The 27,780-nt window shown below is 46.1% G+C and overlaps 1 protein-coding gene across 2 annotated transcripts in view; it reads left to right on the top strand.

Moving 5' to 3' along the window:
- Positions 1 to 3,341: 3,341 nt before the first annotated feature.
- The window catches only part of GPD1L (glycerol-3-phosphate dehydrogenase 1 like), a 46,806-nt gene continuing 22,367 nt past the window's right edge, over positions 3,342 to 27,780 (top strand). The window contains exons 1-4 of one of the 2 annotated variants that reach the window (XM_036267205.1): positions 3,342 to 3,462; positions 18,615 to 18,792; positions 22,197 to 22,337; positions 23,008 to 23,146. In XM_036267205.1, the coding sequence (XP_036123098.1) occupies positions 3,416 to 3,462; positions 18,615 to 18,792; positions 22,197 to 22,337; positions 23,008 to 23,146 (505 nt within the window). In that variant the 5' untranslated portion in view covers positions 3,342 to 3,415. Of the gene's footprint in view, positions 3,463 to 14,772; positions 14,881 to 18,614; positions 18,793 to 22,196; positions 22,338 to 23,007; positions 23,147 to 27,780 lie in introns of those variants that run through there. The other variant, XM_036267206.1, reaches the window with a different exon arrangement.

The raw sequence follows: 27,780 nt of genomic DNA on the forward strand, positions 1-27,780 counted from the left end.
GCACAAAAAAACTGGTAATAAGAGTTTCCTCAAGGGAAGAACCTGGGGAGCTACTGGAAAAGGGAAGGAAAGAGATTTTCACTATATATAGGGTATCCCCAAAATATGTATACAGGGTGTCTGTAGATTCTATTACATTTTGAAAATGAAATGTATTTTAATAAACACTAGCTTTGTAGTTACACTTTTTTGTGTGTATACATTTTTTTGGGACACCTTATATATACCCTTTTGATCCTTTTGGATGTTAGGATACACCAGCTGGTTGCCTCCGAATGACACCGACCAGGGCCGGGGATGAACTGAAACCAAAGTGCCCTTGACCAGAATCAAACCCGAGACTCATTGATCTTCAGGCCGATGCTCTAACCGCTGAACCAAACCAGCCAGGGCAAGTATAAATATTTTTAATCTATAAAATCCCAAGGTCTGGAAACTATTTCAAAATGTTTTTTTGCAAAAAGACAATATTAACTAAATGCCTTCTCATTTCAGTGGAAGGCCCACGTGTTGGCTTGTCCCATCAATGGTAATGTTAACTTTGACCACTTGGTTAAGGTGGTGTCAGCCAGTTTTCTCTAAAAACTTTTTTTCTTAATTATTCTCTTATCCTTTGTAAGTAATTTGTGTGGAGACTTTGAGGCTAGGTAAATATCCTTATCAAACTTTCACCACTATTTGAGCATCCATTGATGACTGTGTAGCACCATCATTTCTTCTATATTTATTAGTTGGCATTCTACTTTAATGAAGAGCTTTCCCTCTGCCTTCTTTGTTTATTTATTTCTTTAAATCACCATGGGCTCATAAATTGTTATTTTCTGTTATTCAAAGGGTTTAAGTCCATTACTATTATTTTATTTATTTATTTATTTATTTTATCCTCACCCAAGGACATTTTTCCATTTTTTATTCAGATAGAGTGGGAGGGAGAAAGAGGAACAGAGAGAGAGAAACATCGACGTGAAAGGGACACATCAAGTGGCCGCCACCCACACGACCCAGCCAGGGCCGGGTACACACCGCAGCCAAGGCACATGCCCTTAGCGGGAACCAAACCCAGGTCTTGGTGGACCGCAGGCCGACGCTCTAACTGCTGAGCCAAACCGGCCAGGGCACTATTACTTTTTTAAAATATATTTTTATTGATTTTTTAGAGAGGAAAGGAGAGATTGAAACATCGATGAGAGCGAAACATTGATTGGCTGTGTCCTACACGACTCCTACTGGGGATTGAGCTTGCTACCCAGGCATGTGCCCTGACCGGGAATTGAACTGGGACCTTTCAGTCCATGGGACACACTCAATCCACTGAGCCACATTGGCTCCATTATTATTATTATTTTTTTTTTTTCTTTATTGATTTTAGAGAGAGGCAAGGAGAGAAAGAGAAACATCCATGAGCGAGAAACTCAACTGGCTGCCTTTTGCATGCCCCCCACTGGGGATTGGGCCCAGGACCTGGGCATGTGCCCTAACCAGGAATTGAACTGGCGACCTCTCGGTGTATCGGTCGATGCTCAACCACTGAACCACACCGGCCGGGCTCCATTACTATTGTTAATTTTGATGTTTGTTACCCAGATTTGCTTGGTGGGAAATTCTTTTTTAAAAAAACGAAAACCATGGATCACAAACCCCTACAATTTAATTTGGCCTGGCTGCATCTCTGACTAAAATTCTCCCCTCTCTTCACTTATTTGGTTTTTGTATTATCTCTGCAACAAGTCTATAAAATAAGTAACTACTCACTCTGTGTATTCTGGCACAATGTGTCGTGAATATCGGGTGATTATATGAAGTGATTGGTAAATTTCATACACTAGTGCTCTGCAGGTTTGTCCATGGAACAGTCAGGTAGCTCATTATCATGCATGTGTAGTTGCAACACTGGGAGTAGGAGTTTCCATCTGAGGTATAAATCTTTTAGGCAAAGGCTAAAAATGAATCAATCACTTTCTGTAAATCACATGTATACTCCTCAAGTGCATAAGTTCATTACTTAATGTGACAACCCCGTTTTGTAAAACACATGCAAGAGAAAAATGAATAAAGCTTGAATAGTCCTTTTTCCCCACCATCCCTGCTGAGGTATCTTTCCATTAACGAAAACAATTGAGAGCAAACAGTCCCTGAGAAAGTGGACAGAATGATCTGTCTCATCCACTCTTTAAGTATTTTTTGAGTAAATACAAGTAACATACGTAAATCTTTCATACAACGCAGAGATGAAAACAAAAATAATGGTTAGTCCTCTGGGCATCAGACTAATAGGCCTAGTATTTTCTAGCTACTAGAGTATTTGTTTCTTCAGCCAGTCCCTATTGGTATTTTAGTTCTCTGGTTCTCAATTTTGACTGCCTTTTGCAACCACCTCAGGAATTTTTTTTTTTTTTTTATTCTGATGCCTGTATCCCACTCTGGGAGCCTCTGACGTAATCGCCCTGGGGTGGTGCCTCGGCACAGGGATTTTTAAAAGCTCCAGAGACTGATAAGCAGCAGAGTTTGAGAACCACTGGTTTAAACCACTTTGTCCTCCTCCCACAGGGTCTAGCAGGGCGCCTGGTGGAGAGCGACGCTCAGAATGAATAAAGTTCTATTTTTAGGAAGGAAGGAAGCACACATAGTCTCACAACCACAAACTCTCCCGGTGCACTGGCACAGTGATAACGAGGACGGGAGCCCTGCAGAGCAAGTGGGTGCGGACGACGCCCCCGGCGTCCAAGTCTCTCTCTTGACTCTAACCAGAGTACACACTGAGCGCAGGTACTGTCCAGCCAAGTCCCAAAGGCTTCAGAAGTTATAAGTTAATTAAGAAGTTCAGGGGTGCAAGGCCGTCTTGCTTCTAACAAGTGTGGCAGAGGCTGAAAAGACAGGTGTGGGGACTTCAAGCTCTGGTCCAAGTCTGGTCAACTCCAGAGTCAATCTGGGATCCTCTTTCGGCTCCAAATTGCAGCTCTTTCCGCCTGGGGAGACAGGCACTGTGGTAGCGGGGCACCAGGGCGAGCCCATCTGGACCTGCTCTGCCCAGAAGGTAGGGTGCCTCGAGTCGCTGAGCAGTTAACTCCCCGGGGCTGCACGGCGCGCGGTGGGAGGGGCCGTCCGGCGGAGCTCCCGGCAGCAGGGTGTGTGGACTACAAGTCCCGGCATGCCTCGGGCAGGGGTGGGGCGGTGCGGGAGCCGGGCGGAGAAGGCAGCCAGGCCCAGGCGTGCGCAGTGGTTCTCGGGAGTGGCGGGGCGGGTCCTCCCTGGCTGTCCGCTGTGGCCCGGTGCTCCCGGGTGGGGGTGGCCGCGCCATTGGCGGAGAGGCGGGAGGGGCGGGGTCCTCGGCAGCCGCTGCGGGTCAGGCTGAGCGGGCGGAGGCCAGCCGCAGGCTGGAGAGGCACGCGTTGGGCTGCTGCGTTTCTGTCTGGTCATGGCAGCGTCGCCCCTGAAAGTGTGCATCGTGGGCTCGGGGAACTGGTGAGCGGCGTGGGGCCGACGGCGCGGGATCCGCCTCCAGGAAGCCCCTCTCTGGGGCGTGCCAGGGCCGCGCGTCCCCCGCGGCGTGGGCACCGCGTACTGCGCGCGTGGAGGCGGGGCGGGCGGCCTCGGGGCCGGGCTGGGCACCGCGCTCCCGGGGAGGCCGAGACGAGGCACTCGCCCCGGAGGCTCTGGGCCCTCGTGCCCACGGGGAGCAGCGCGGAGAGCGGGTACTGCGCGCCTGCGGGCACCTGTCTGCGCTCTCGTACCGCGCCGCGGGCGCATGGAAGCCACCTGCTCTCCACGCTGGGTGTTATGCGTAAAGCCCTAAGGGCGTTCTCCATTCTCGGCTGATCGCCTGGGTCGAGAAATTGAAGGAGGCTCGAATGTTATTACTGTAGTTTCTGTAATGAGGAAAAAGCAGAGAGGGCTAAAGGGCCCTTGCTACCCTGATCACAGGAGGGAGGGACGGCGCTGCCCTTCAAAGTGCGGGTCTAGCCTCCGTCGCTTTTGCGTCTAGTATCTTAGTAACGTGGTATCGGGAAGAAAACCCAGCAGGCCTGGCTCCTAGAATAATCCAGGGGTGTTGAGAATTCTTCTCTGGGCAGGTGCTTGCGAAGCTTTGCATCTCTGCTACGCTTTATTTGACTTGAACATTTATAAAGTACTTTCTGCCAGACGTCTTCTAAGCACTGTAAACGTTCTGTAAACGTCTGCTCATTTAGTTCCCTTTATCATACTTACACAATGGTATTCTCGGTGTGTTTGGGTAAGTTGGGGTGAGGGGGCAGTGTAGTGTAGAATCTGATATTTTCAATCTTTTTTACATCGCTGTGCACTATTTTCCCCTCATGCTTGGGACTGGTATAGAATGTTCCGAGTGATATTCACTCAGTGCTTTTGTGTTCCTATGGCCACATACTCATCACAGTTCAGGCTTCTAGGAGCGTGGCAGCAATTTGTATTAGCTGTTTAGCTAATACTCTTAAGACTTGGCCCAAAACGTACTTCTTGGAGGAAACCCTAACTGATTCTTTCACTCTTCCATTCCTTCAAGTCCAGGGACCCCTACTCACCCCTGTTGTTAACCTTTGATTGCAAGGAAATGATTGCTAATCAATTTCTGCTCCCCATCCAGCTCTTGAGAACAGCATTTACCCTAGTGTCTGGCATAGGCTAAGAGTCTGAAAATTAATTTTTTAATGTAATTATATTCGATTAGGTAATATATTCATGGGTTTAAAATCAAAAGGTACCCCCCCAAAACAAACAAACAAACATGAACTAGCTCCCACTCACACTTGTGCCCCAAGGTATCTCCTGGAGGAAAACCAGTGTTATCAATATTTCTTCTGTTCTTTCTGGAAGAATTCCATCAGAGTAAATGAATGTTTACATATATTCCTTTCCTCTCTGCCCTGCAGACTCTAGGATATTATGCACTTATCTGTAAACAACAGAGTGTTCTGCACAACATTTAATGGAGTTGATACCTATCCACTGCAGAGCTTCATGTGGGCTTTCAGCTAGGCTTTGCCAGTTTTAATCCCAAGGTCACTAAAGTGAGATATCAGCTGCCCTGTTGGCCATGGGACTGGAAAAGCACCCACTTAGCACATGTTCTTTTAACATTAGTCTCCTCTTCTGCAAGAGGACACAGAACCACAGGTGACAGCACCTTTTCCTAATTTGCAAGGTGCAGTGGAAGTAGCTTTGCCATGCTGGATTTGGGCCTGGATCAGGGGGAGTGCAGTGAATCTCCTGCACCCTTTGCTGGGATTTGGCTACCTTCCCACGGCTTCACCCTGGACTTGACTGTTTTCTTGGCTCACTGCAGTCCAAGGAAATGGAGTAGAACTTGGCTAGTGATGCTGGAGCAGAGCATTTGAGAAATGTGCTGTGCCGATGGTTTGGGCTGGCTGCCTGGCTCCATTAACTATGGGATCAGATGGGAACAGTCGTTGGCTTCGTTGCAATTGCTCTGAGTGTAGAGCCACTCCAGTCCTAGAGAGAGGATCATGACCTTGCCAGAGATTCAGGAACTTAGGGGCTCATTGCATGTTCAGCCCTGGTCAGTAGACATTTGAGTGTTTGCCTTATGTAGTAGTCATTGTGGCCTTTCCAGGAATACAGCTGGGTACAATCCCTGCCTTCAGAAACTTAGCTTCAAAAACCTGGAAGATAAAAAGAAAAAGAAAGTGGAATGAAATATCTGTCACAAGATTAGGTGTTACAGTTTAAACAGTGTTTCTTAAAATGTGGGTTCAAAAGCCATTTGCATCACAATTACCACTGAAAGTAGACTTGCTGAATCATATCTTCTGAGGATGGAACAGATTTTCCCCTGACAGACTTTAGCCTTTTGTTAATTTTGAAATAGATTACCAAGAGAGAGATCTGTCTTTCCAGATGTGGCCTTCTCCTCAGGAATGGAAAGGTGATTTAGCAAGTTTTCCACTTGGGCCTTTGAAGTAATTCAGAATGCTAATGTCAGTAAAGTGTTGTTACATCTAAGCTCTTAGCTCCAAGGTGGAGTACAAATCACCAATAGCAATACAGATATGAGTGTCAATGATTAATTGCAATACAGATATGAGTGTCAATGATCAATTGCAATACAGATATGAGTGTCAGTGATCAGTTGCAATACAAATACGAGTGTCAATGATCAGTTGCAATACAGATATGAGTATCAGTGATCAATTGCAATACAGATACCAAAAGACTGAATCTAGCTGACTTGCCTGGGAACTTCAGCCAGAAAGGACATGTGAGGAGGAAGTAAACTGGTTGTGTAACATGCCCTTGTCCTGTCCTTTGGCACCTCCTTTCCTCTAGACAGGTCAGGAAGGAGGCTGAAAGGGGCCCTCAGGCATCCAGCCCATGCTGCACACTACTGGGAATGCTGGAAGCTGCTTCCCAAACTGCTGTGGTTCTCTATGGCTCTGGCGACTCAGAAAAAACAACACAAAGAACACACACACACACACACACACACACACACACACACACAGCTTCTTAAGTAACTCCAAAGATGAAACAAAGTTTCTTTTAAAAATATGTTTTTACTGATTTTATTGAGAGAGAGAGAGGGAGAGGGAAACATCCATCAGCTGCCTCCTGCATGCCCCCTACTGGGGATTGAACCCACAACCTGGGCATGTGCCCTGATCATGAATCAGCTGGCAACCTCTTTTTTTTTAATCCTCACCCGAGGATATTTTTCCATTTATCTTCAGACAGAGTAGGAGGGAGAGAGAGAGAGACAGAAACATTGATGTGAGAGAGACACACCGACTGGTTGCCTCCTGCACACCCCCAACCAGGGCCAGGGATGAATCACAACCGAGGTATGTGACCCTGGCCCGAATGGAACCCAGGTCTCATTGGTCCATGGGTTGACACTCCAGCTGCTGAGCCAAACCGGCCAGGGCTCAACTCGTGACCTCTTGGTGCATGGGACATCGCTCAACCAACTGAGCCATACGGGCCAGGCGAAACAAAGTTTCTTCATCAGAACCTTGGGAAGATCACCCAGACACAGTGCAAGATCCAGTTCTAGAACTAAAACGTTGGGACTGTATTTATGGCTAAATGTCTGTGCTAGGGAGCACTTGTCCCAGACCTTTGGAGGCAGGGTAGGAGGAGGGCTCGAGATTCCATGTCCCTGGGTTTCTGTCTTGTCAACTTTGAGGCATTGTGCAAACTGCTTCTCTCCAGGAATCACTGCTTGTAATATTGGTACTACCTGCTGTCTGGGATTATTGTTAGGATTAAATGAGATGATCTGGGGAGAGCACATGGTGAGTAGCACTCAATAAATGTCAGCTACCATTATCATTATAATTGTTAGTTTCATAGTCCTTGACCAGCACCATCATTAGGTCATAAAATGCACTCAGCTGGATTTTGGCCAAGGAGTAGAGACAGAGAAGGGAGAGGAGCCAAAGAGCATAACTGATATGCAGCTAGAGTGGCTTATCTCTTGCCCTTGTTTTCACCACCAACCCATAGCTTGAAGCCTGAGACTGAAGGTCAGGGAGAGTTTTGGCTTACTTTGCACTGGTGACTTAAGCTGGCTTTGAGTGACTCTTATCTTTTATGGTCCGCTGGAACCTTCTGAATACAGTGCTGTGGCTCTTTATCCACCTTGTCCCCTTTGTGTTGATGCTACTGTTTTTGTCCTGATTGTCACTACCCTCTCCCATGGAGAGCCCAGAAACAGTCTGTGTGTCTGCAAATTAGCTCCTCTGAGGTCAGAAATAATCCCTTCCCAGTTGACTGATAGCAATGACACACCTTTGCTTTGGAAGCCGCGGGAGAGATGAGTGATGGGGCGGGTTAGAGCTGAACCGGGCCAAGGTCCAGAGTTCTCTCTGACCAGGGTGAGAATTGATACAGAATCACCTTTTTCCACCACTCCCCCTCCTGTTCTGTATGGAAATCATTACTACTATTCTAGGGATGAGTCAGGGCTCATTTTTATATTTTGACCTTTCACCTCTTCACCTCTTCACCTCTTGCATCATTCTCTCCTGCTTCCTCGCCTCCCTCAGGAGGGGTGATCATAGTAACACTTACCACTTACTGGTCTTTTTCTGTGTGTCAGGTACATTATTTCATTTAAATATTGTAACAAGCCTGTGGGGTATTACTAGCCCTATTTTAGATGACACAACTGAGATTTGGAGAACACTTTTCAAGGTCAGTGGTTCATAAGGGGGAGTTGAAACCCAGATCCTTCTAATTCCAGTGCCCATGTTGTTATAAATCCTTATTTTCAGTGAGAAACATACTTTTTTACCTGAGGGTAAATTTTATTGTCATAAAAACACTGGACATCACCCTGGCTGGGTGGCTTGGTTGGTTGGAGCGCCATCCTGTACACCAAAAGGTGGCAGGTTTGATTCCTGGTCAGGGCATGTGCGGGTTGCAAGTTCGATCCTGTAGAGGAGGCAACCTATCGATGTTTTTCTCGCACACTGATGTGTCTCTCTCTTTCTCCCTTTCTTTCTAAACATATCCTCAGGTGAGGATTTATAAAAGAAAAAAAAAAAAAACCACAACAAAACACTGAGTATCTTACCCTCCTAACTGAAGTCTGGTATAACGGTATTCCATCTAAGAAAAACCAAATTGAAATGAGGCTTTAAAAATTGTCATGGTCAGCCCTGGCCAGTTTGCTCAGTGATTAGAGCATTGGTCCGCAGACCAGAGAGTCCCGGGTTCGGTTCCTGCTAAGGGCACGTACCTCGATTGCGGTTTGTCCCTGGCCCTGGTTAGGGTCGTGTTGTTGTAGACCAATGAGAGAGACCAGACTCAGACTCTGAACTGGGTTCAAATTAAGAGAGCTTTATTAGCTGCGCAGCGACTGTCCCATCCTACTCAGAGGAGAGAGCAGCCCCGAGCTGGGGCGGGGGTCGGGGGTCGGGGGTCGGGGGTCGGGTGGCTTATATAGTTGTCTTAGCCCCTGTTAAGGAATTTGGGTTAAGGGTATGCGAGCAAGCAAGCACGTACAGAAGCAGATATTTGCAGTTAGCTGTTATGCCTGAGGGAGCAATCAGTTCTGTGTACACAAAGCAGTGGTTATCTATACAATGCAGTGGTTATCCATTAGCAGATTGTTCTTGCCATTCCCTTAAAATCCAGGGGGCAAGGTCATGTGTTTGTCCTTTACAGTGTGGGTGGCAGCCAGTCGATGCATCTCTCTCACATTGATGTTTCTCTCTCTCCCTCCCTTTCTCCCTCCTGCTCTATCTGAGGATAAATGCAAAAATGTCCTCTGGTGAGGATAAGAAATAAACTAAAAATAAATAAATAAATATAAAAAGTGTCATGTTTAGTTTCCCTCCAGAGCAGACATCCCTGATTTTGTAGACATGACAGATGCTCATAGTTTACTGTTTTTAGGGCAATTAATTGATTTTTAAATTAACCTTAGAAAAATTGTTAGGAAAACCTTATATTTGAGTGAAAAATCTGCCACCTCCAATTTATACCTTTTAATCTCAGAACAATGCCTGGGTGAGCCCACTCTTTTCTAAAACACATTCCTTAGGATGGAAAAGTCACATGTCCACGAAATCGTCTCTGTGCCTGGCCAAGTGACATCCCCAGGTCTCTCAGTGGTTGTTGGTGGGGTGGGGTCTGGGGTCCTCACCATCCAGGTCACCCTCTCTCCCTTGCTTTTTCCTCTCATCCCCCAGCCTCATGCTAGGTGATGTCAAGAACTAAGGAAGCCCGGTGATCTGGGCTCCCTTCAGGTTATACTAGTAGCACTTTGCCATCATTCTACTTGGAGGCTCCGTCCCTCCCACAGTTGGGAGCTGGGAGCTGAGTCAGTTATCTGTTGGTGCCTAATTATTCCCCCCAAAACTTTATGGCTTCAGAAAGCAATCACTTATTAGCTCATGATTCTGGGGGTCAGTAATTTGGGCTGACTAAGCTGGGAGGGTCTTCTGCTGGTCTTGCCTGTGCCCAGTCATAAGGCTGTGCGGTCAGGTGGTGGGTTGGCAGGGACTTTTGGACCTAGGTGACCTTCATGGGTCTGGTAGTGGACAGGTTGACAGGAGTGACTGGGCTGCATGTCTCATTCTTCACCTGGCCAGCATGGGCTTCTCCATGTGGTGGCTGGGTTCCAACAACAGCAAGAGATAACTCACGAAGTGGGATTATGCCGCATTTGTCTGTTTGCAATTGGCTTATTTCACTTAGTATAATGTGCTCAAGTGTTGTACAAGTGTCAGTATTTCCTTCCTTTTTAAGGCTGATATTGCACTCTATGTCTATAGCATATCTTGTTTATCTATTTATCATGTCAGTGGACACTTGGGTTGCTTCCACCTTTTTTTTTTATTTTTTTTTTATCCTCACCCGAGGACATTTTTCCATTTTTTGTTCAGCTACAGCGGGAGGGAGAGAGAGGAAGAGAGAGAGAGAGAAACATCGATGTGAAGGGACACATCGAGTGGCTGCCACCCGCACGACCAACCAGGGCCAGGGACAAACTGCAACCGAGGTACGTGCCCTTAGTGGGAACCGAACCCGGGTCTCTCTGGACCGCAGGCCGACTCTCTAACCGCTGAGCAAAACTGGCCAGGGCCCACCTTTTTTTTTTTTAATCCTCACCTGTTATCTTCAAATAGAGTGGGAGGGAGGGAGAGAGAGAGAGAGAAACATCAGTGTGAGAGGGACACATTGACTGGTTGCCTCCTGCAAGACCTGAACCAGGGCCAGGGACGAGCCGCAGCCGAGGTGCGTGCTCTTGACCATAATCAAACTGGCAAGTCATTGCTCCACGGGGCGATGCTCTAACCACTGAGCAAACTGGCCAGGGCTGCTTCCACCTTTTGGCAGCTGGGAATAATGCTGCTATGCACATGGGTATACTAATGTCTGTTTGAATCCTTGCTTTTAATTCTTTTGGATACACACTTCGAAGTGGAATTATTGGACCATTTAGTTTTTTGAGGAACTTCTATAGCAGTTGCACCATTTTATTTGATTTATTTATTTATTCTTATTCTATGATATTTTTCCATTAACTTTTTTTTAGTTAGAATGGAAGGGAGGGAAGGAGAGGGAGAGAGAGAGAGAGAGAGAGAGGAACAGACAGACAGACAGACAGAGACAATATTGATTGGTTGCCTCCTGTACAACCCCGACCGGGGCCAGGAATCGAACCTGCAAACCAGGTACGTGCCCTTGATCGGGAATTGAACCCGTGACCTTTTGGTCCAAGGGCTGAGCTAAACTGGCCAGGGCAGCAGTTGCATCGTTTTACATCCCCACCAGGCAAGGGTTCCCATTTCTGCACATTCTCACTAACACTTGTTATTTTGTTTTTATTTTTATAGTAGCCATTCCTAACACGTGTGAGGTGATATGTATTTTGTTAGCTACACATGATCATATAACATGTACACTTTTGCATCCTGTTTTTGTTAAACGTAGCAGTCTATTCTGAGCTTTTCCTCTGCAGTTTGCATCCCGATAGACAAAGTCTTTCTTCACCTCCTTCTTTTTTTCATGTGAAGTTGTTCACGTTGATCTTTTTTCCTCTGTGGCTTCTTCCTTTGAGTTTAAGCTTAGAAAACTTCCCTATCGGAGATCAAATAAACATTCACCCAGTTGAACCTATTTCAGAAGTGCTCCATTTTTCACATTTGTGTCCAATACTCTGGCATTTGATTGTACTTTAAAAGCCATTTAACTGCCAAGAATTACACAAAATGTTAACAGTGGTTCTCTCTGGGTGGTGAGATTATTCATAGTCGCTTTTTCTTCTTTCATGTGTTGCTTTTATGAGTAAAAAAAAATAGATGTTATTTAAACCCCAACTGACTGCCCTCTGTCCTTAGCTCCACCAGGGTCAGCCCTGGGAGAGACCGGGCGTGGGGCGGGGGAAATCTGGTGGGACCCTGCTCGTTCTCCTTGGGTCTCAGTTTCCTCCTTGATACAAAGAGGGCTGGACTGTTGGGTCGTTTCTGTCCCAGAAAGAGTCTGCACCCTGTGAAGGAGCATGGGCCACCGGAGTTCTGTCGGTTTGGGGCCTGACTTGACAGGTGGCTATTCCTTGGATGATACAGCGCATCCCCAGCTGATTACAATATTACACCTTTTTAGAGGGGAAGAGGCCAGGCAGCTGGTGACAGAGAGTGAATGCAAAGGAAGCGGGGGTGGGGGTTGCCAAAATAGAGGTTAGGACCTCCGGCAGGTGGGTGTCCATCCAGCTGGGACCCAGGGAGGGAGAGCAGAGTGTTGAAGACAAGGCCTGGGGTGCGGCTCTTCCACTAACCACCTGTGTTCTCCAGGTTTCAGTTTCTTCATGTAAAAAATGGGTATAATAATAGTACCTGCCTCAGGGTTGCTGAGGCTTCCAACATATAACTTGAGTAAGGTATTGCCTACAGTGGTAAAACATAAATGTATTGAATCAGTGTTGTACACCTTTAACTTACGCAATGTTCTATCTTGATTATATTTTAATAACAACAATAACAAACCGTTCCTGACACCTGGTAGGCAGCAAATCCCTGCTGTTTCTGCCCATTCCTGCCTATTTCTCACCTCTTGTCTCAACCTTGCCCTCATCACCTTCTCCCTTTTTTTTAATAGTTATACCTTCAGTATATTTTCCATCATCATTTATCCCCTCCTACCCTCCTCCAGCCCTGGCCGGTTTGGCTCAGCGGTTAGAGCGTCCGCCTGTGGTCCCGAGAGACCCGGGTTCGGTTCCCGCTAAGGGCACGTACCTCGGTTGCAGTTTGTCCCCCGGCCCTGGTTGGTCGTGCGGGTGGCAGCCACTCGATGTGTCCCTTTCACATCGATGTTTCCCTCTCTCTCTCTCTTCCTCTCTCTCCCTCCCACTCTGTTTGTACAAAAAATGGAAAAATGTCCTCGGATGAGGATAAAAAAAAAAAAAAAATAGTTATACCCTCAGTATATTTTCCATCGTCATTTATCCCCTTCTACCCTCCTCCACCTCTACTCCCCTACCCCGAAATCACCACACTGTGTTGTCTGTGTGGATGAGTTCTTTCTCTCTCTCTCTCTTTTTTTTCTCAATCCCTCTACCCTACCCCACCTCCCCACCCCTTAGCTGTCAGCTTGCTCTCTTTCTGAGTCTGACTCTGTTTTGCTTGTTTCGGGGTTAGTCCTGCTTACCCCCTTCACCTTCTCATCCCTCCCCATGAAGTCCAGTCCTCTCACCTCTCTTTCCCCTTCCCTCCCTGCTTCTCCCCCAACCGCCTTCCCTTAACCTTGCCCCACCCCTTTTCCCATCCCCCTTTTCCTCTCCTCGCCCTATCTCTACAAAATTGGCTCTAGGTAAAAGCAGAAGATGATCTGAGCCCTTCCTGTTCATGCACCTTAACTCTGCCTGGAAGGCTCCCCAACCCCCACCCCAGATAGGGCCCTCAGCCTTTAGAACAAACACCTCCTTCCGGCTCTCCCTGACCTCCCTGGTGTCCACCAAGGGTCACTCTGTCATCTGCTTTGTACATTTCTTTGTGTGCTTGCTGGAACAATATCAGTCTCCATTTACCAGTCTCCAAGCTCCACGAGGGCAGGGACTTGTCTGCTTTATTCCCTGTATCCCTGGACCCAGCACAGTGTCTGTTCCAGGGCAGGTGTAGAATAGCAGGAAGCATGGGCTTTGGAACCGATCTGCGTCAGAACTACTGGCTCTAGCATGACTTTGGGTAACGTACTCTCTGAGCCTCAGCTTCTTCATTTGTAAAGTGGGGGTAATGTGTACCTCTCTTGTGGCTGCTGTAGAGTAAGATCTTCTGTCAGGTACCCAGCACATAGCTGGCACTGGCACATTATTTCCACCCATGTCCCTTTTGAATTTAATTGGCACAGCGTTGTAGAAGTTGTGAATTAGTCTATATTTTGAGGCCCAAGACTTAAGATAATTCATAATTTCATGGGAAATGTGATTTTCTACAGTTGTGTAAAGACCCAGGACAGGCCACCAGCAGACCTGAGTCCCTCTCCCAGTTCTGCGACTACCTGGTTGTGTGACAGGAGGTCAGAGTGCCTCAGCCTCATGTGTGTGAATCTGCAAGGTGAAGAGTTGGAATAGGATTAAACCTCCATCCTGCAGGTTCTTCGATCTTTGACTATCTGCTTCACACTTGTGCTATTATTTGTTTATTACACTTTCTTTCAAAGTCGACTTCAGACCCTGGCCGGGTAGCTCAGTTGGTTAGTGTCATCCTGATACGCCAAGGTGTGGGTTCCATCTATGGTCGGCACAGACAAGACTCAACCAGTGTGTAAGTGGAACAACAGATAACGTTGGAACAACAAATCTCTCGCCCCCTTGTCCCCTCTCTTCTCTAAAAGTCAGTAAACAAACAAACAAAAATTTTAAGTTGATTTTAAAAGAAAACTTTGTATCGTTACTGTAAATGTCATAAGTGCAAGATAACAACAACAGTCGGTAGAATGAAAACAGATCAGTGTGATCGCATGCCTGCCAGATACTGCTACCTGCCGAGGCTGAGTCTGCGGCCCCTCATACTCCTGAAGGGGGAAATTAGCACATGTTGGCGAGATGGTAACCACAGAGTCACACTCAAATGAGACGTTGTACACTCTCTCAGAGGGCCCCAGGCCTTGGAAAGGACGTAAGTGAGTCGGTGCCATTTGGTGCTGTGGGGGGGGGGGGGTGCGGGGGGGTAGCCACTCCTCACTTTGGAAAACATTGGACTCTATCATAGACCTGGAAGGGACTTGAAAGGTCATCTGCCCCGCCTGTCATTTGGTAGGTGGATGAGTTGGGCCAGGTGTAGAAATGGCTGCTCATGACCTTGAGCCAGCAGCGTGAGGATCCTTGCCTGACTGCTCGGGCCGCGGCAGAGCGACCCCTGGAACGTGGAGAGCTCCATCACTGGCCGGGGGATTTCCCAGGTAACTCGAGTGTGCAGCCAAAGTTACAGCAGCTTTTTATTTATTCTCTTTATTGATTTTTAGAGAGAGGAAGGGAGATGGAGAGAGATAAAAACATCGATGAGAGAGAATATCCATTGGCCACCTCCTGCAAGCCCCCGACTACGGATCAGGCCCACAACCTGGGCATGTGCCCTGACCGGGACTCGAACAGGCGACCTGTTGGTGCATGGGTCAATGCTTAACCACTGAGCCACACTGGCCGTGCTGTAGCAGCTTTTAAAGCTCCCGGAAGACTGATAGGCAGCCAGGAACGAAAACAGCGGCTCTGCTGAATGATCTAGAACTTCGGTTCCTCCTCCCGCACAGAACAACAGCTGTCAACATCAACGCTCTGAGGATTTACCTGTAAAATTCATCTTCTGTGCCAGCAGGACAGTTTATTAGCTAAATGCCCATCAACCCAACTCTCCTTGGGAAAATAATTCTAATAGAGAGATAATTATTTGTATTTTCCTGGTTGTTAAACACAGTTTATACGCTGGGATGAAATATAATTTATATGTTGGGTTCGGGTAACTGAGATTTACCAGAGAGTAAGAATTAAGATCTCTGGTGTGTTCCTCTGCATCAGCTTGGTCCCACCCCCTTCTGTTAGCTCGCCTTACTGCATTTCACCAAATTGCCTCGAGAGGAGACTGTAATTTAAGATTGTGAAAATAGGAATGCAACATTTCCCAGTTTTCAGATTTCTTCTAAATTCAGATCCGAGTCATCGCAGATATTCTGTTGTTAAATGGGCTTGTTACACAGTGTATTGCCATTGGTTAAGGAACGTGAAGGGATTTTGTTATACTAAAAAAATGTTTCTGTGATGAAAAATCAGTCTTCTGTTTTCCTAAAATATGTATGAATTAATTTACCATAGAATTCTCTCTCTGACAAAAATCAAGTGGTTTCACTCTTATGTGGGATATAAAATGGAAAGCAACAAATGAACAGACAAGACAAGTAAACAAAAACTCATAGACACAGACAACAGTCTGGTGGTCACCAGAGGGGAGGCAGTGGGGGGAGGTAGTAAAGCGTAAAGGGGGGTCAGGTGTATGGTGATGGAATGAGATTTGACTTTGGTCAACACACAATGCCATGTACAGATGATGTATTGTAGAATTGTACACTTGAAACATATTGATTTTATTAATCAATATCACCCCAGTAAATTTATTTTAAAAGTTTTTAAAAAGAGCGGCCTGGCTGGTTTGGCTGAGTGGTTGGAGCATCGGCCCGTGAACCAGAGAGGCCCGGGTTCGGTTCCCGCTGGGGGCACGTACCTGGGCTGTGGTTTGTCCCGGCCCTGGTTGGGGTCGTGTGGGTGGTGGCCACTCCATGTGTCTCTCTCGCATCAGTGTTTCTCTCTCTCTCTTCCTCTCTTGCTCCCGCTGCTCTATCTGAAGATAAAAATGCAAAAATGTCCTCGGGTGAGGATTAAAAAAAAAAAGTTTTTCAAAAGAGCAAAAAAATAAATTATCTCTCTAATTATTGAAAACAGGTTACAATGCAAGTCTACCTTTTAAAATGTTATGTTTTAAAAATATTTTTACTCTGTAGAAAAAAGTTACTGTATTTACACCATCTCCTTTGGAAAAACTTTCACCCTTAAACTGTGGTGTTCCTACATTCTGAAGACATTTTTTTTTTTTTTTTAATCCTCACCCGAGGACATTTTTCCATTTTTTGTTCAGGTAGAGTGGGAGGGAGAGAGAGGAACAGAGAGAGAGAGAGAAACATCGATGCGAAAGGAACACATCGAGTGGCTGCCACCCGCACAACCGACCAGGGCCGGGGACAAACTGCAACCGAGGTACGCGCCCTTAGCGGGAACCGAACCCGGGTCTCTCAGGACTGCAGGTGGACGCTCTAACCACTGAGCCAAACCAGCCAGGGCCTGAAGACATTTAAAACAAGTTTTTATGCTAGCAGTTAGCCTATGGAAGCTAATACAAGAAACCCTGGTCTTTTGATAAAACATTTGTATAAATTTTGATAGTATTAAAACTTTTTAAGTTCTGCATAAAATTGAGTATCAAGTATATGTATTCATCTGAGCAATGAAGTAATAAATTACTTAATCCCCCCCAAAAGGTTTTCTTGAGAAAACCAGGGAATAAAACTATAATTTTATAATATTTTAAAATTTTTTCTTAGATGAAATAGTGCCCTTTGCAACAACATGAGTGGATTTTGAGGATATCATGCTAAGCGAAATAAGGCAGATGGAAAAGGACAGGAACCATATGATTTCACCTATGTGGGATAGAAAACGGAAAGGAACAAACAAAAAACTCATAGACACAGATAACAGAGTGGTGGTTACCAGAGGGGAGGTGTGGTGCGCAAGAAGGTAAAGGGGGTCAAATATATGGTGATGGAAGGAGACTCGACTTTGGGTGGTGAGCACACAATGCAATATACAGATGATGTAGTATAGAATTGTATACGTGAAACATAATCTACCAACGTCACCCCACTAAATTTAATTAAATTAAAAAAATTTCTTGAGAAAACTAGAGCATAAAATTATAGTTTTATAGTCTTAAACTACTCTGTTTCACCAAACTGAGAATTCACCTCAGTTTCTTGTTAGAAAAAGTCATGGCTGCCCTAACATATGAATTCACAAAGTGCTGTTTACTGTTCTTTCATTTGCTCCTTGCACCAGGAAATTTGTCTAAGAAACAAATTACTTCCCTCATTCAAAGTCCGGCAGTAGAAGCTTATTGGCTTAGCTGGGATCAGGTGCCCACCCCCAGACCAATCAGTGGCCCAATCAGAGGGGCCACTGTGCACTCAACTCCTTTGTGAGTTGTCAACCATGAACACCTCTATTATGGGTGACTGATTCATTACCAGAATGTTTGGTGAATAGAGATACAGAAAATGGGAGCTTGTTGGGCTTGAGGCTGGGGGCACCAAATACTCAGGCACCCAGAACCTGGGCTCTTACTCTGCTCCTTTTCTGGAATCCACTCTGGTTCTTGTCTTTCAATTGTGACTGCACCTTGGGCCTGTTGCAGTTCACCAGAACACAGTTCATTCTATGGTAGCTTTTTTTTAACAGAGACCTAAACCAGAAATGTTTTGCTCAAGTATAATCTTGAGGTTTTTCTTCCAGAGCTGGCATGGTAACTACTCAATGGTGTCAGTAATCCAGGCTCCTCTTGTTGCTTTGCTGTGTGTGATCTCATTCCCAAGACCTCCTTATAGCCCAATATGGCTGCTGGAGACCCAGCAATCACATTCTGTCTTCTAGCCACAGAAAGAAATGATACAGAAAAAAGAGTCAGACAGCACCTTATAGTAGCTATGTTATAATCTTCATGGATTTGAAATGTTGCCTGGGAGTCTTGGAGAACCCTCTTAGTGTTATTTTTATGCGATCTTTTAGGTAGATTTCTCTTCTGCCTCTGATACTGTGTTCTAAGATAGGTTGATGCTTACTAGTTTCAAGGGGTGGTGTTTGACCTTGTACCAAATTCTAGGGCTTTCCTGATCATAAGGGGTGGTATTTCCAGGTGAAAACAACTAAGTTTCACATGGTTTGTGGCTGATACAACATCACATCTTGAGTTATAAGCTTAGTGCTTGAATCAAAATCAGAAAGTAAGACTTCTGAATTAGAATCTAATGCATTTTCTCTTCTGCCCAAGTGAGTTTAATTTTTTTTTTTTCTTTTTCCACTGTTTCTTTTGTAGGGGTTCAGCTGTTGCAAAAATAGTTGGGAATAATGTCAAGAAACTTCAGAAGTTTGCCCCCACGGTCAAGATGTGGGTCTTTGAAGAAACGGTTAATGGGAGAAAACTGACAGACATCATAAATAATGACCACGAAAACGTGAAATATCTCCCTGGACACAGGCTGCCAGAAAATGTGGTAAGACTTGGGGATGAAAAGCACATTTGGTTCATCTGAACGTTACGCTCAGCTGAGATAGCACTTGGGACTGGAGGAAATGCAAAATCTACCTTCCTCTTTCCCTCTTCCTTCCACCTACCAACTTTTCTGCTTGGTCGGTTTTCGTTTTCCAGACTCTGAAATGGACTTTGCTTCAGTGTGCTAGGGCTGCCATAACAAAGTACAGTGGACCAGATGCCTTGAACAACAGAAATGTGTTTGCTCACCATGCTGGAGCTCAGGTCTGAGACCAAGGAGTCAGTAGAGCTGGTTTCTTCTGAAGCTCCCTCCTTGACTTGTAGGTGGCCACCTTCCTGTGTCTTCACATGGTCTTCCTTCTGCGTTGTCCGAGTCTGAATCTCCTCTTACAAGGACACCTGTGGTGTTGTATTAGGGCCCATCCTAAGGACCTTGTTTTAATTTAATTACCTCTATGAAAACCCTGTCTCCAAATACAGCCATGTTCTGAGGTATCAGGGTTATGACTCAGGAATTTCGGGGGGACACAGTACTTTCTTGGCATTGAAAGTGCTGGTCACATCAAGGTTGGACCCACAGCCTTGCCTTTGGCCGCCCACATACCCTGGTAACCCCTAAGTACGTGGGCTTGGATCCACCCCCTAGGACCCTTGACCCTGGCTTTTAATTAAAATCAGGGTCAAGGCCTACATCACAGAAGGAGATCAGAGAAAAGAGAAAATTGTAAGACAGACACTTTAAAATTCCAGCTTATTAGGTCTAGGAGGGAAAAATATAGGTTACTGCCTGGCCTCATTCCAGTGGCTTGCGGGGAAGGAAGAAATGAGCATGAGGAACAGAGAAGGTACCCAGCTGCTTGCCTGAGTGGAGTTGATGAACTTCTTTTGCCAGCTTCGCCCCTTGGTAGCTTGTGTGAAAACCAGACCGTTGCGGCAGCCTCATGCCTGTGGTTAACCAGTGAAACTCATCACTGCACACAGTCACTCAGCAAACCTCCACGAGCAGGTGCTGGGCATGCAGAGGACCGTGGCAGGTGCTGCAGACACAGGAGTAAGGTGGCCTTCCCTCATGAGTCCAGCAGGGCGGGCAGCTTTTAAACTGCTAGAGGCTGCGAGTCCGGAGCTACCAAGGCCTTGCTCACTGAAGAGTTTTGTTTGGCTTTTGGTGACAGTGTTCATGAGTGTCAAGCACTACGATAAGCAGTTCACATATATCGTCACATAACTCCCAGTAGCCCGCCCAGGTTTGGTAAAGAATAAAATTCAGCCACGTAAACTTGAAGACCTCATTGGCTTTAGTGAGCTATTCATGAGTCCTAGCTAGCATTCCTCCTAGCAACTAGAGCGGTCTCAGAGGAGCTGTACGAAACGGAAGGTTTAATGGGCAGAAGGAGACTGGGACAGGAAAGTCGAAAGGGTGGGTATTTCAGGCGCACTCACCTCCCTGAAGGGGAAGGCAGCTCACCTCACTAGTGCTGATCAGGAAATCCAGAGTGATTGGTTGAAAAACTCCACTCCTGGGAGAGGCTGGAACTGCATTTGGGTTAGTCACTAAGTTTTGGTTTGGTGATCTGGCTTATTAGCAAAAGTGACTCCCTTTTGGCCTGTTGTTTCTTTTTTTTTTTTTAACAGGTTGATACTATTAATTTTCCTATTATGATGATGATTCTGATTTTTTTTTTTTATCCTTATCTGAGGACATTTTTCCATTTTTTGTACAGACAGAGTAGGAGGGAGAGAGAGGAAGAGAGAGAGAGGGAAACATCGATGTGAAAGGGACACATCGAGTGGCTGCCACCCGCATGACCAACCAGGGCCGGGGACAAACTGCAACTGAGGTACATGCCCTTAGCGGGAACCGAACCCGGGTCTCTCCGGACCGCAGGTGGACGCTCTAACCACTGAGCCAAACTGGCCAGGGCATGATTCTGATTTTATAGGGGAAGAAACCAAGGCTCAGAGAGGTTCATGAACTTGTCCAAAGCCACACAGCTAGAGGCTAGGGTTGGAACTGGGTTCCTCGAGGACTCATTTCTGAGCCTGCTGAATGTTGCCTTCTAGACAAGGGTGATTTCTCTTCCCTGTTACTGAACTAGGGCCAGGCAGCATCTCCCCATGGTTATTAAATTTCCACTTACAGTTGACATTTAATATTATCTCATGTTAGTTTTAGGCCCGTGGTTATTCTTGATGCTGTTGGTGGGGAGAGGAGGGGTCCCTAGGGCTCTGACTTTGGAAGCTGAGTTATCCAAATGTCTGATGGAAAGATTAAGGGAGCAGCTAGGTATTCGCACTGCAGTGCAAGGCCGTCTGTGTGCCCGCCGGCTTGAGCAAGTGAGGGGTCACCTGTGGAGGAGGGAGGGGCCCGTTCCCCCTAAATTGTATGGGTAAAGTGGGGAAGCCTTCTTTCCTGGCATTTTTGAGCCTAGTCCCAAACTGGGGGTTCTCTTAGCAAGGGAGAATATAGAACAGGCATCAGGTTAACTACAAACAATCTCTGCTGGAGACTGTATGCTCCTGTGTCCTCTCTAGATTCCCTCATCTCTGTCCGTGTGTCCACGTGTCTCTGCCCGTGTTTAAAACCCATTTTTGTATTTATCTGAAGGGAAAAAATCATCATAAGAGCTGGCCTGTATTGAGTGCATGCCAGGTCCCAGGCATTTTTCGGAATCATATATGCTTCACGAGAGCGCTCTCAAAGTGCTTACCCAAAGAGTGTTTACTGTGGGCCTGTTCACAGGGGTGTGGGCAGAGTCGAGGGAGCCAAGAGGCCTCGGGGAAGTGTCCAGAGATTAGCAACAGCAGGCAGCCATGACCGCCTCTGAAAGGCATGGGGACACGCCGCTGTCACCAGACCAGCCTGACGAGCTTAGAGATGTGGCAGAGGGGCTCCCCATAGGGAGGTGTAAGTGTAGAAGGCAGCCAGGCCAGCATGCCTGGGAGCCCGGAACGGAGTGGCCCCGGAGGCTCAGAACACCTGGCCTGTGTCTCATCCCACCTTGGATCCCCTGACAGTGTCCCCGTTTGGAAAGCAGAGAGCAAGGGTCCCAGAGGAAACAGTCCACAACAGGCAGCCTCCCAGGAAAAGGGGGGGGGGGGCCACAAAGAAGGGCAGAAAATGCATTGGGGGGTTGAGAGAGCAACTGAGAACAACCCGCACAGTTTTGTGATGACTCCCTTTTCCAGGTAAGGAAACTGAGGCAGGGAGAGGCAGGACAGAGGCAGGACCCTCCTGGCTTCGGGGGCAAGTCGCGAATGAGGAAGGCAGAGCACAGCGCCCTTGTCCACTGCCTGCCTGCACGGCACGTGCACACAGTGGGCCCCGATAGAGGGTCAGAGAGCGGGGTCACTTGGATCCGCACGGTTCAGTGTAGGAGTAACCTTTACTCCTCCGCGCCCTGGCAGGTCGCCGTCTCCAACCTCAGGGAGGCCGTGCAGGACGCAGACCTGCTGGTGTTCGTCATTCCCCACCAGTTCATCCACAGAATCTGCGAGGAGATCACCGGCAGGGTGCCCAAGGGAGCCGTGGGAATCACGCTTATCAAGGTGACGCGCCCACCGCCGGGGCAGGAAAAACATGGGTGGACATTCGTTCCTGGGGGATTTCACTTCCTCTCTCTCATCTGTTGGAGATCAGGAAGTGAAGGGGAGGTTATGGCCGGTTTGGGGTTTTTTGTTTGTTTTTGTAAGGATACCTAGATGGTAATAAAAAACATGCATCTCAGGAACCTAGCTTTCACCGTCAAGGTGGATATACATGTTCATTTTCTTGTTATTCTTTAGGCAGTACATATGCAGCATATATGTTTTCTCTTATTATTATTATTATTATTTATCCTCACCCAAGGATATTTTTCCATTTATCTTCAGATAGAGTGGGAGGGAGGGGGGAGGAGGAGAGAGAGAGAGAAACATTGATGTGAGAGAGACACATCAACTGGTTGCCTCCTGCACGACCCTGACCGGGGCTGGGGACGAACCACAACTGAGGTGCGTGCCCTTGGCTGGAATCGAACTCGTAATTCTTTGGTCTGCAGGCCGATGCTCTAGCCGCTAAGCCAAACAGGCCACGGCTATGTTTTCTCTTGTAAGAGATATGTTTCAAGATGTGTATGCCATTGGATGCCTGAATCTGGATAACTTGTATAAAGCATCTGTCTCATACCTCTTGTCTGTGGGTGGTTTGTTTTCCTCTAACTTCTTGCCCTCTTTATAGGGCATCGACGAGGGCCCGGAGGGGCTGAAACTCATTTCTGACATCATCCGAGAGAAGATGGGGATTGACATCAGCGTGCTGATGGGAGCCAACATCGCCAACGAGGTAGCAGCAGAGAAGTTCTGTGAGACCACCATCGGTGAGCGCGGGCTGGGGCGTGGGGGCCGGACCTCTGGTGTTTTAACTTGTCCATTTTCCGTGTCTGGTGTTTTCTGTAGTGGACTCTTCTCTGACCCTTAACGTTCCTGGGGTGGACCCTTGAATGGAGTGGGGATTTTAGGTAATAGGCCACTCTGTGGGACTGAAGTGTTTCACAATCTCCAGAATGAAAAGAAAGCCAAGGAGCCCATTTGGACCCATCATGATCCAGGGACAAATTATCAAGGTTAAACATAAAAATGATGCTGCTTGTAGCAAGAAGCAGGTAGTGACATCCATGGTGGGGCTCCCCTGGCCTTAGAAACCCAGCTTTTCTTTACTCATAGTTGCCAGTGAGAACTGAAAATTGGTGGGAATGATCCCTGTGTTCAAGGTGAACCAGCTAATACAGAACCCAGGCGTGAACTTGGGTCTCGTGTTTCCTGGGACAGAAAGTTTCTGTAGTCTTGCACAACTTTGGTGTTGTAAAAAGCTTTGTTTCTTTAGGGCTTTGGAACTCTCAAGTGCCCGTGCACCATGTTAAAGGGCTTGTAGAAGGGGAGCATGTTTGTATTTGCAGTTGTTTTGCAAGAGTTTATTTAAATTTGCCTGCCACTCCGGAACTTCCGCCCTAGCCAAACACTCGAGCAGTGTGAATCAGTTCTCCCTGGCAGATTTGTAACAGGAAACGCTGAGAGAGGTCAGGCTCACCTGACTAAGGTGGGAGACATGGGAAAATGTAGCTCCCGATTCTCACATATGTCTGCAAGTGAGGACATTTTTACTTTTTTTTGGCGTATTTCCCCCTATTTTTAACATTGATTTTAGAGAGAAGAAGGGAGAGAGAAAGAGAAAAACATTGATTTTTGTTGTTCCACTTATTTATGCATTTATTGGTTGATTCTTATATGTGCTCTGACAGGGAATCGAACCCACAACCTCAGCATATCCAGACAAGGCTCTAACCAATTGAGCTATCCAGCCAGAACAAGGGCCCCTTTATTTTTAATTGCATAGGTATTACATCATTATTGTGGAAAATAGAGGTACTCAAAAGAAAACAAGTGTTATTATTTAATTTTCATTATTTTTTCTATTTGTCCAGACAACTTATGTTTGTGGTTTAGTTATATATTGTTTTATAATTGCTTTATTAATATATAACAAACAACTTTCAGAGTCCATCAGTATACATCTTCATAGCTGCATTGACAATCCCATATATGTGGGCACTTAAAACTTTTTTGTTGTTGTTAATCCTCATCCAAGGATATTTTTCCATTGATTAAAAAAATTTTTTTTTTCTTTATTGATATTAGAGAGAGAGAGAGAGAAACATGGATGAGAGAGAACATCGATTGGCTGCCTCCTGCATGCCCCTCACTGAGGATTAGGCCCACAGCCTGGGCATGTGCCCTGATCAGGAATCAAACCAGTGACCTCTTGGTACATGGGTCGATGCTCAACCACTGAGCCACACTGGCCGAACCCATTGATTTTTAGATAGAGTGGAAGGGAGGGAAGAGAGAGAGAGAGAGACATCAATGTGAGAGAGACACATTGATTGGTTGCCTCCCGCATGACCCCAACTGGGGTGTGGGAATCGAACCTGCAGCCCTTTGACCTGCAGGCTGATGCTCTAACCACTGAGTCAAACAGGCCAGGGCAAAACTAATTTTTTGAAAAATAATAGTTTTGGAGAGGAGAGGTATCATAAGTAATATAAAAAAGACAACAAAGTGGCCTATAATATTGTTTCCCAGGTTGATATTTTCAAAAGTGATACAGCCATAGGTAAGGAAATTCAAACAATATGAGAAGGTATAAAATTAGAATTAAACTTTGGCTGGTGTGGCTCTGTTGGGTGTCATCCCAGGCACCAAAAGGTTGCTGGTTCAATTCCTGGTCAGAGCACATGCCTGGGTCGCAGGCTTGATTCCCAGTAGGGGGCGTGCAGGAGGCAGACAGTCAGTGTTGTGCTTTCACATTGATGTTTCTCTCTTTTCTTTCCTTCCTTTCTCTCTAAAAGTCAATAAAAATAGCCCTGGCCGTTTTGGCTCAGCAGTTGGAGTGTTAACCTGCGGACCAGAGAGTCCCAGGTTCGGTTCCCTCTGGGGGCACATACCAAAAAAAAAAAAAAAAATCAATAAATATAAACAAATGTTTAAAATTAGAATTAAGATGGTAATTTTCCACCTACTCCCTCTTCCCAGAGGGAATCACTGTTAGCAGTGTGTAAGTTATCCTTCCAGAAACAAATTTACATATGTATATATACCACTGTATATATGTTTTATTTTTTCACCATTAATCCTCTTATCCATCTGTGATTTTAATATAGCCTGTGAAATTATTATGTAAATCTGTTTTTCAAAAAAATTTGTTAACTAGTTGTTCCAATTCAGTCCCAGTTGCCAATAATCAATTGGCAATCAGTTTTGCCAATTAGGTGGTTGGAATTGACTGGTTACCCCAATCATTCCGTAAGGCGGGGCCTTCCTCTCCAGTCCTTGATTTAAACCTCATTTCTTTTTTTTTTTTTTATCCTCACCCGAGGATATTTTTTCCATTTTTTGTACAGATAGAGTGGGAGGGAGAGAGAGGAAGGGAGAGAGAGTGAGAAACATCGACGTGAAGGGACACATCGAGTGGCTGCCACCCGCACGACCAACCAGGGCCGGGGACAAACTGCAACCGAAGTACGTGCCCTTAGCGGGAACCGAACCCGGGTCTCTCCGGACCACAGGCCGACGCTCTAACCGCTGAGCCAAACTGGCCAGGGCTAAACCTCATTTCTACCTGCAGACTTTGGCGAGGGTTTTACCTGCCTCTAAGCCCTGTTTGTTGTAGGCAGGTGTCCAGTGGGGTGCAGTAGGCTGTTGGATGGAAAGACAGACCAGTGCGCAGAAGTCACAGCTCTTTCCCTCTGGCCCTGCTTACCCAGAGCTTCCACTGCCTTCGCTGTGGTTGGCCAGAGGTTGACAAGAGCGACCTGAATTAAATCAAGTAAAACATTGAAAGTAAGATAGAGCGCGGAGAGGGTGTTTTCTAAATTGTCTTATATAACCTGAATTTAATCGTGAGGAAACATCAGAAAGCCCAAAGTAAGGAACATGTTACAAAACAACTGGTCCACAGTCTTGTATTTTTTTTTTTTTTAATCCTCACCCAAGAACGTTTTTCTATTTATCTTCAGATAGAGTAGGAGAGTGGGAGGGAGAGAGAAACATCGACGTGAGAGCGACACATCGCCACACATCGACTGGTTGCCTCCCACATGACTCCAACCAGGGCCGGAGATGAACCGCAACTGAGGTACATGCCCTTGACCAGAACTGAACCTGAGACTCATTGGTCCTTGGGCCATACTGTCCAGGGCTGGCCCACAGCCTTAAACTGTCATTGTCATAAATGACAATGAAAGGCTTAAGGGAGTATCACAGACTAAAGAAGATTCAGGGAGTGAAGGGCAACATTGAAAGACAACATTGCCGTAATTGTTCAAATTGGGTGTATGTTAGATAATTGTATCAACATTAAATTTTCTGGGTTTTTAAAAATTTATTATTTACTTTTATCCTTTATTGATTTTAGAGAGAAAGGAAGGGAGGGGAAGAGAGAGAGGAACATCCGTGAGAGAGAACATTGATTGACCGCCTTCTGCATGCCCCTCACTGGGGATCTGGCCCACAGCCTGGGCATGTGCCCTGATCGGGAATCCAGCTGGCAACCTCTTGATGCATGGTTTGATGCTCAACCACTGAGCCACACTGGAAACATTAAATTTTCTGTATTTGATAACTGCACTGTGCTCGTCCAGATCTCCTTTCTTAGCAACGAACTCATTTGTAATTATGGTAGATTCTGGAATTTTAGCACACTTGAGTTTTCCGTAGTAGAAGAAAAAGAAAGAAAATGGCATTGTTTTTAGTATCATGCATTATTAACTGGCACTGTGAATTACAGTGCCCCCTTGTGGTAAGAGTTCCCTTTATTCTTGGAACTGACTTGACAGAACCCAAGACTCCCAATTACTTTCAAAGCCTATAGTGTGTCAGGCATGGCACTAAACATGGAGATACATAAGCTCTTTGTGTAGCTTCTAAGCATAGAAACAAATACAGAATCACAGACTGAAATGAGCATTTTGAAGAAATCTTATTAAAGACGTTGGCTCTCTCTCAAACTTGGCGTGAAAGAGAAGGGGATTTTCCTGTCTTTTGGTGTATACTGCATTTGGGGTGGCCCTTCCACATGGCTATTGGGCCTCACCTGTTCTATACCTGATGGCCTGGGTCCCTGCTTGTCACATTACTACTTATGACTGGTAATAATAATAATACGGTTAGTGCTTTCTTATCCACGATTTAAAATAATCTTTTTAAAGTGCATTTGAGAAAAAGTGTTGATTGCTGTAAGTCAAGCTCACCTCTCTAGTCGACACTGAGTAATTTGCAGCCACAGAAAAGCCAACAGCCCCCACTTTGCATTCGTGGCAAATGGAGAGGCACTTCTCACTGCCTGTTTTTCAGATGGCTCAGAGCAGGCAGCTGGATTAAAGTCACGCGGGTGAGGGGCTTGTCTGTGATGCTCATAAGCATCCTTCATGTTGGAGGCACTGAGCAGTGGCCTCTG

Source organism: Molossus molossus, unplaced genomic scaffold, assembly GCF_014108415.1.
Source record: "Molossus molossus isolate mMolMol1 unplaced genomic scaffold, mMolMol1.p scaffold_m16_p_18, whole genome shotgun sequence".
Classification (NCBI taxonomy): Eukaryota; Metazoa; Chordata; class Mammalia; order Chiroptera; family Molossidae; genus Molossus; species Molossus molossus.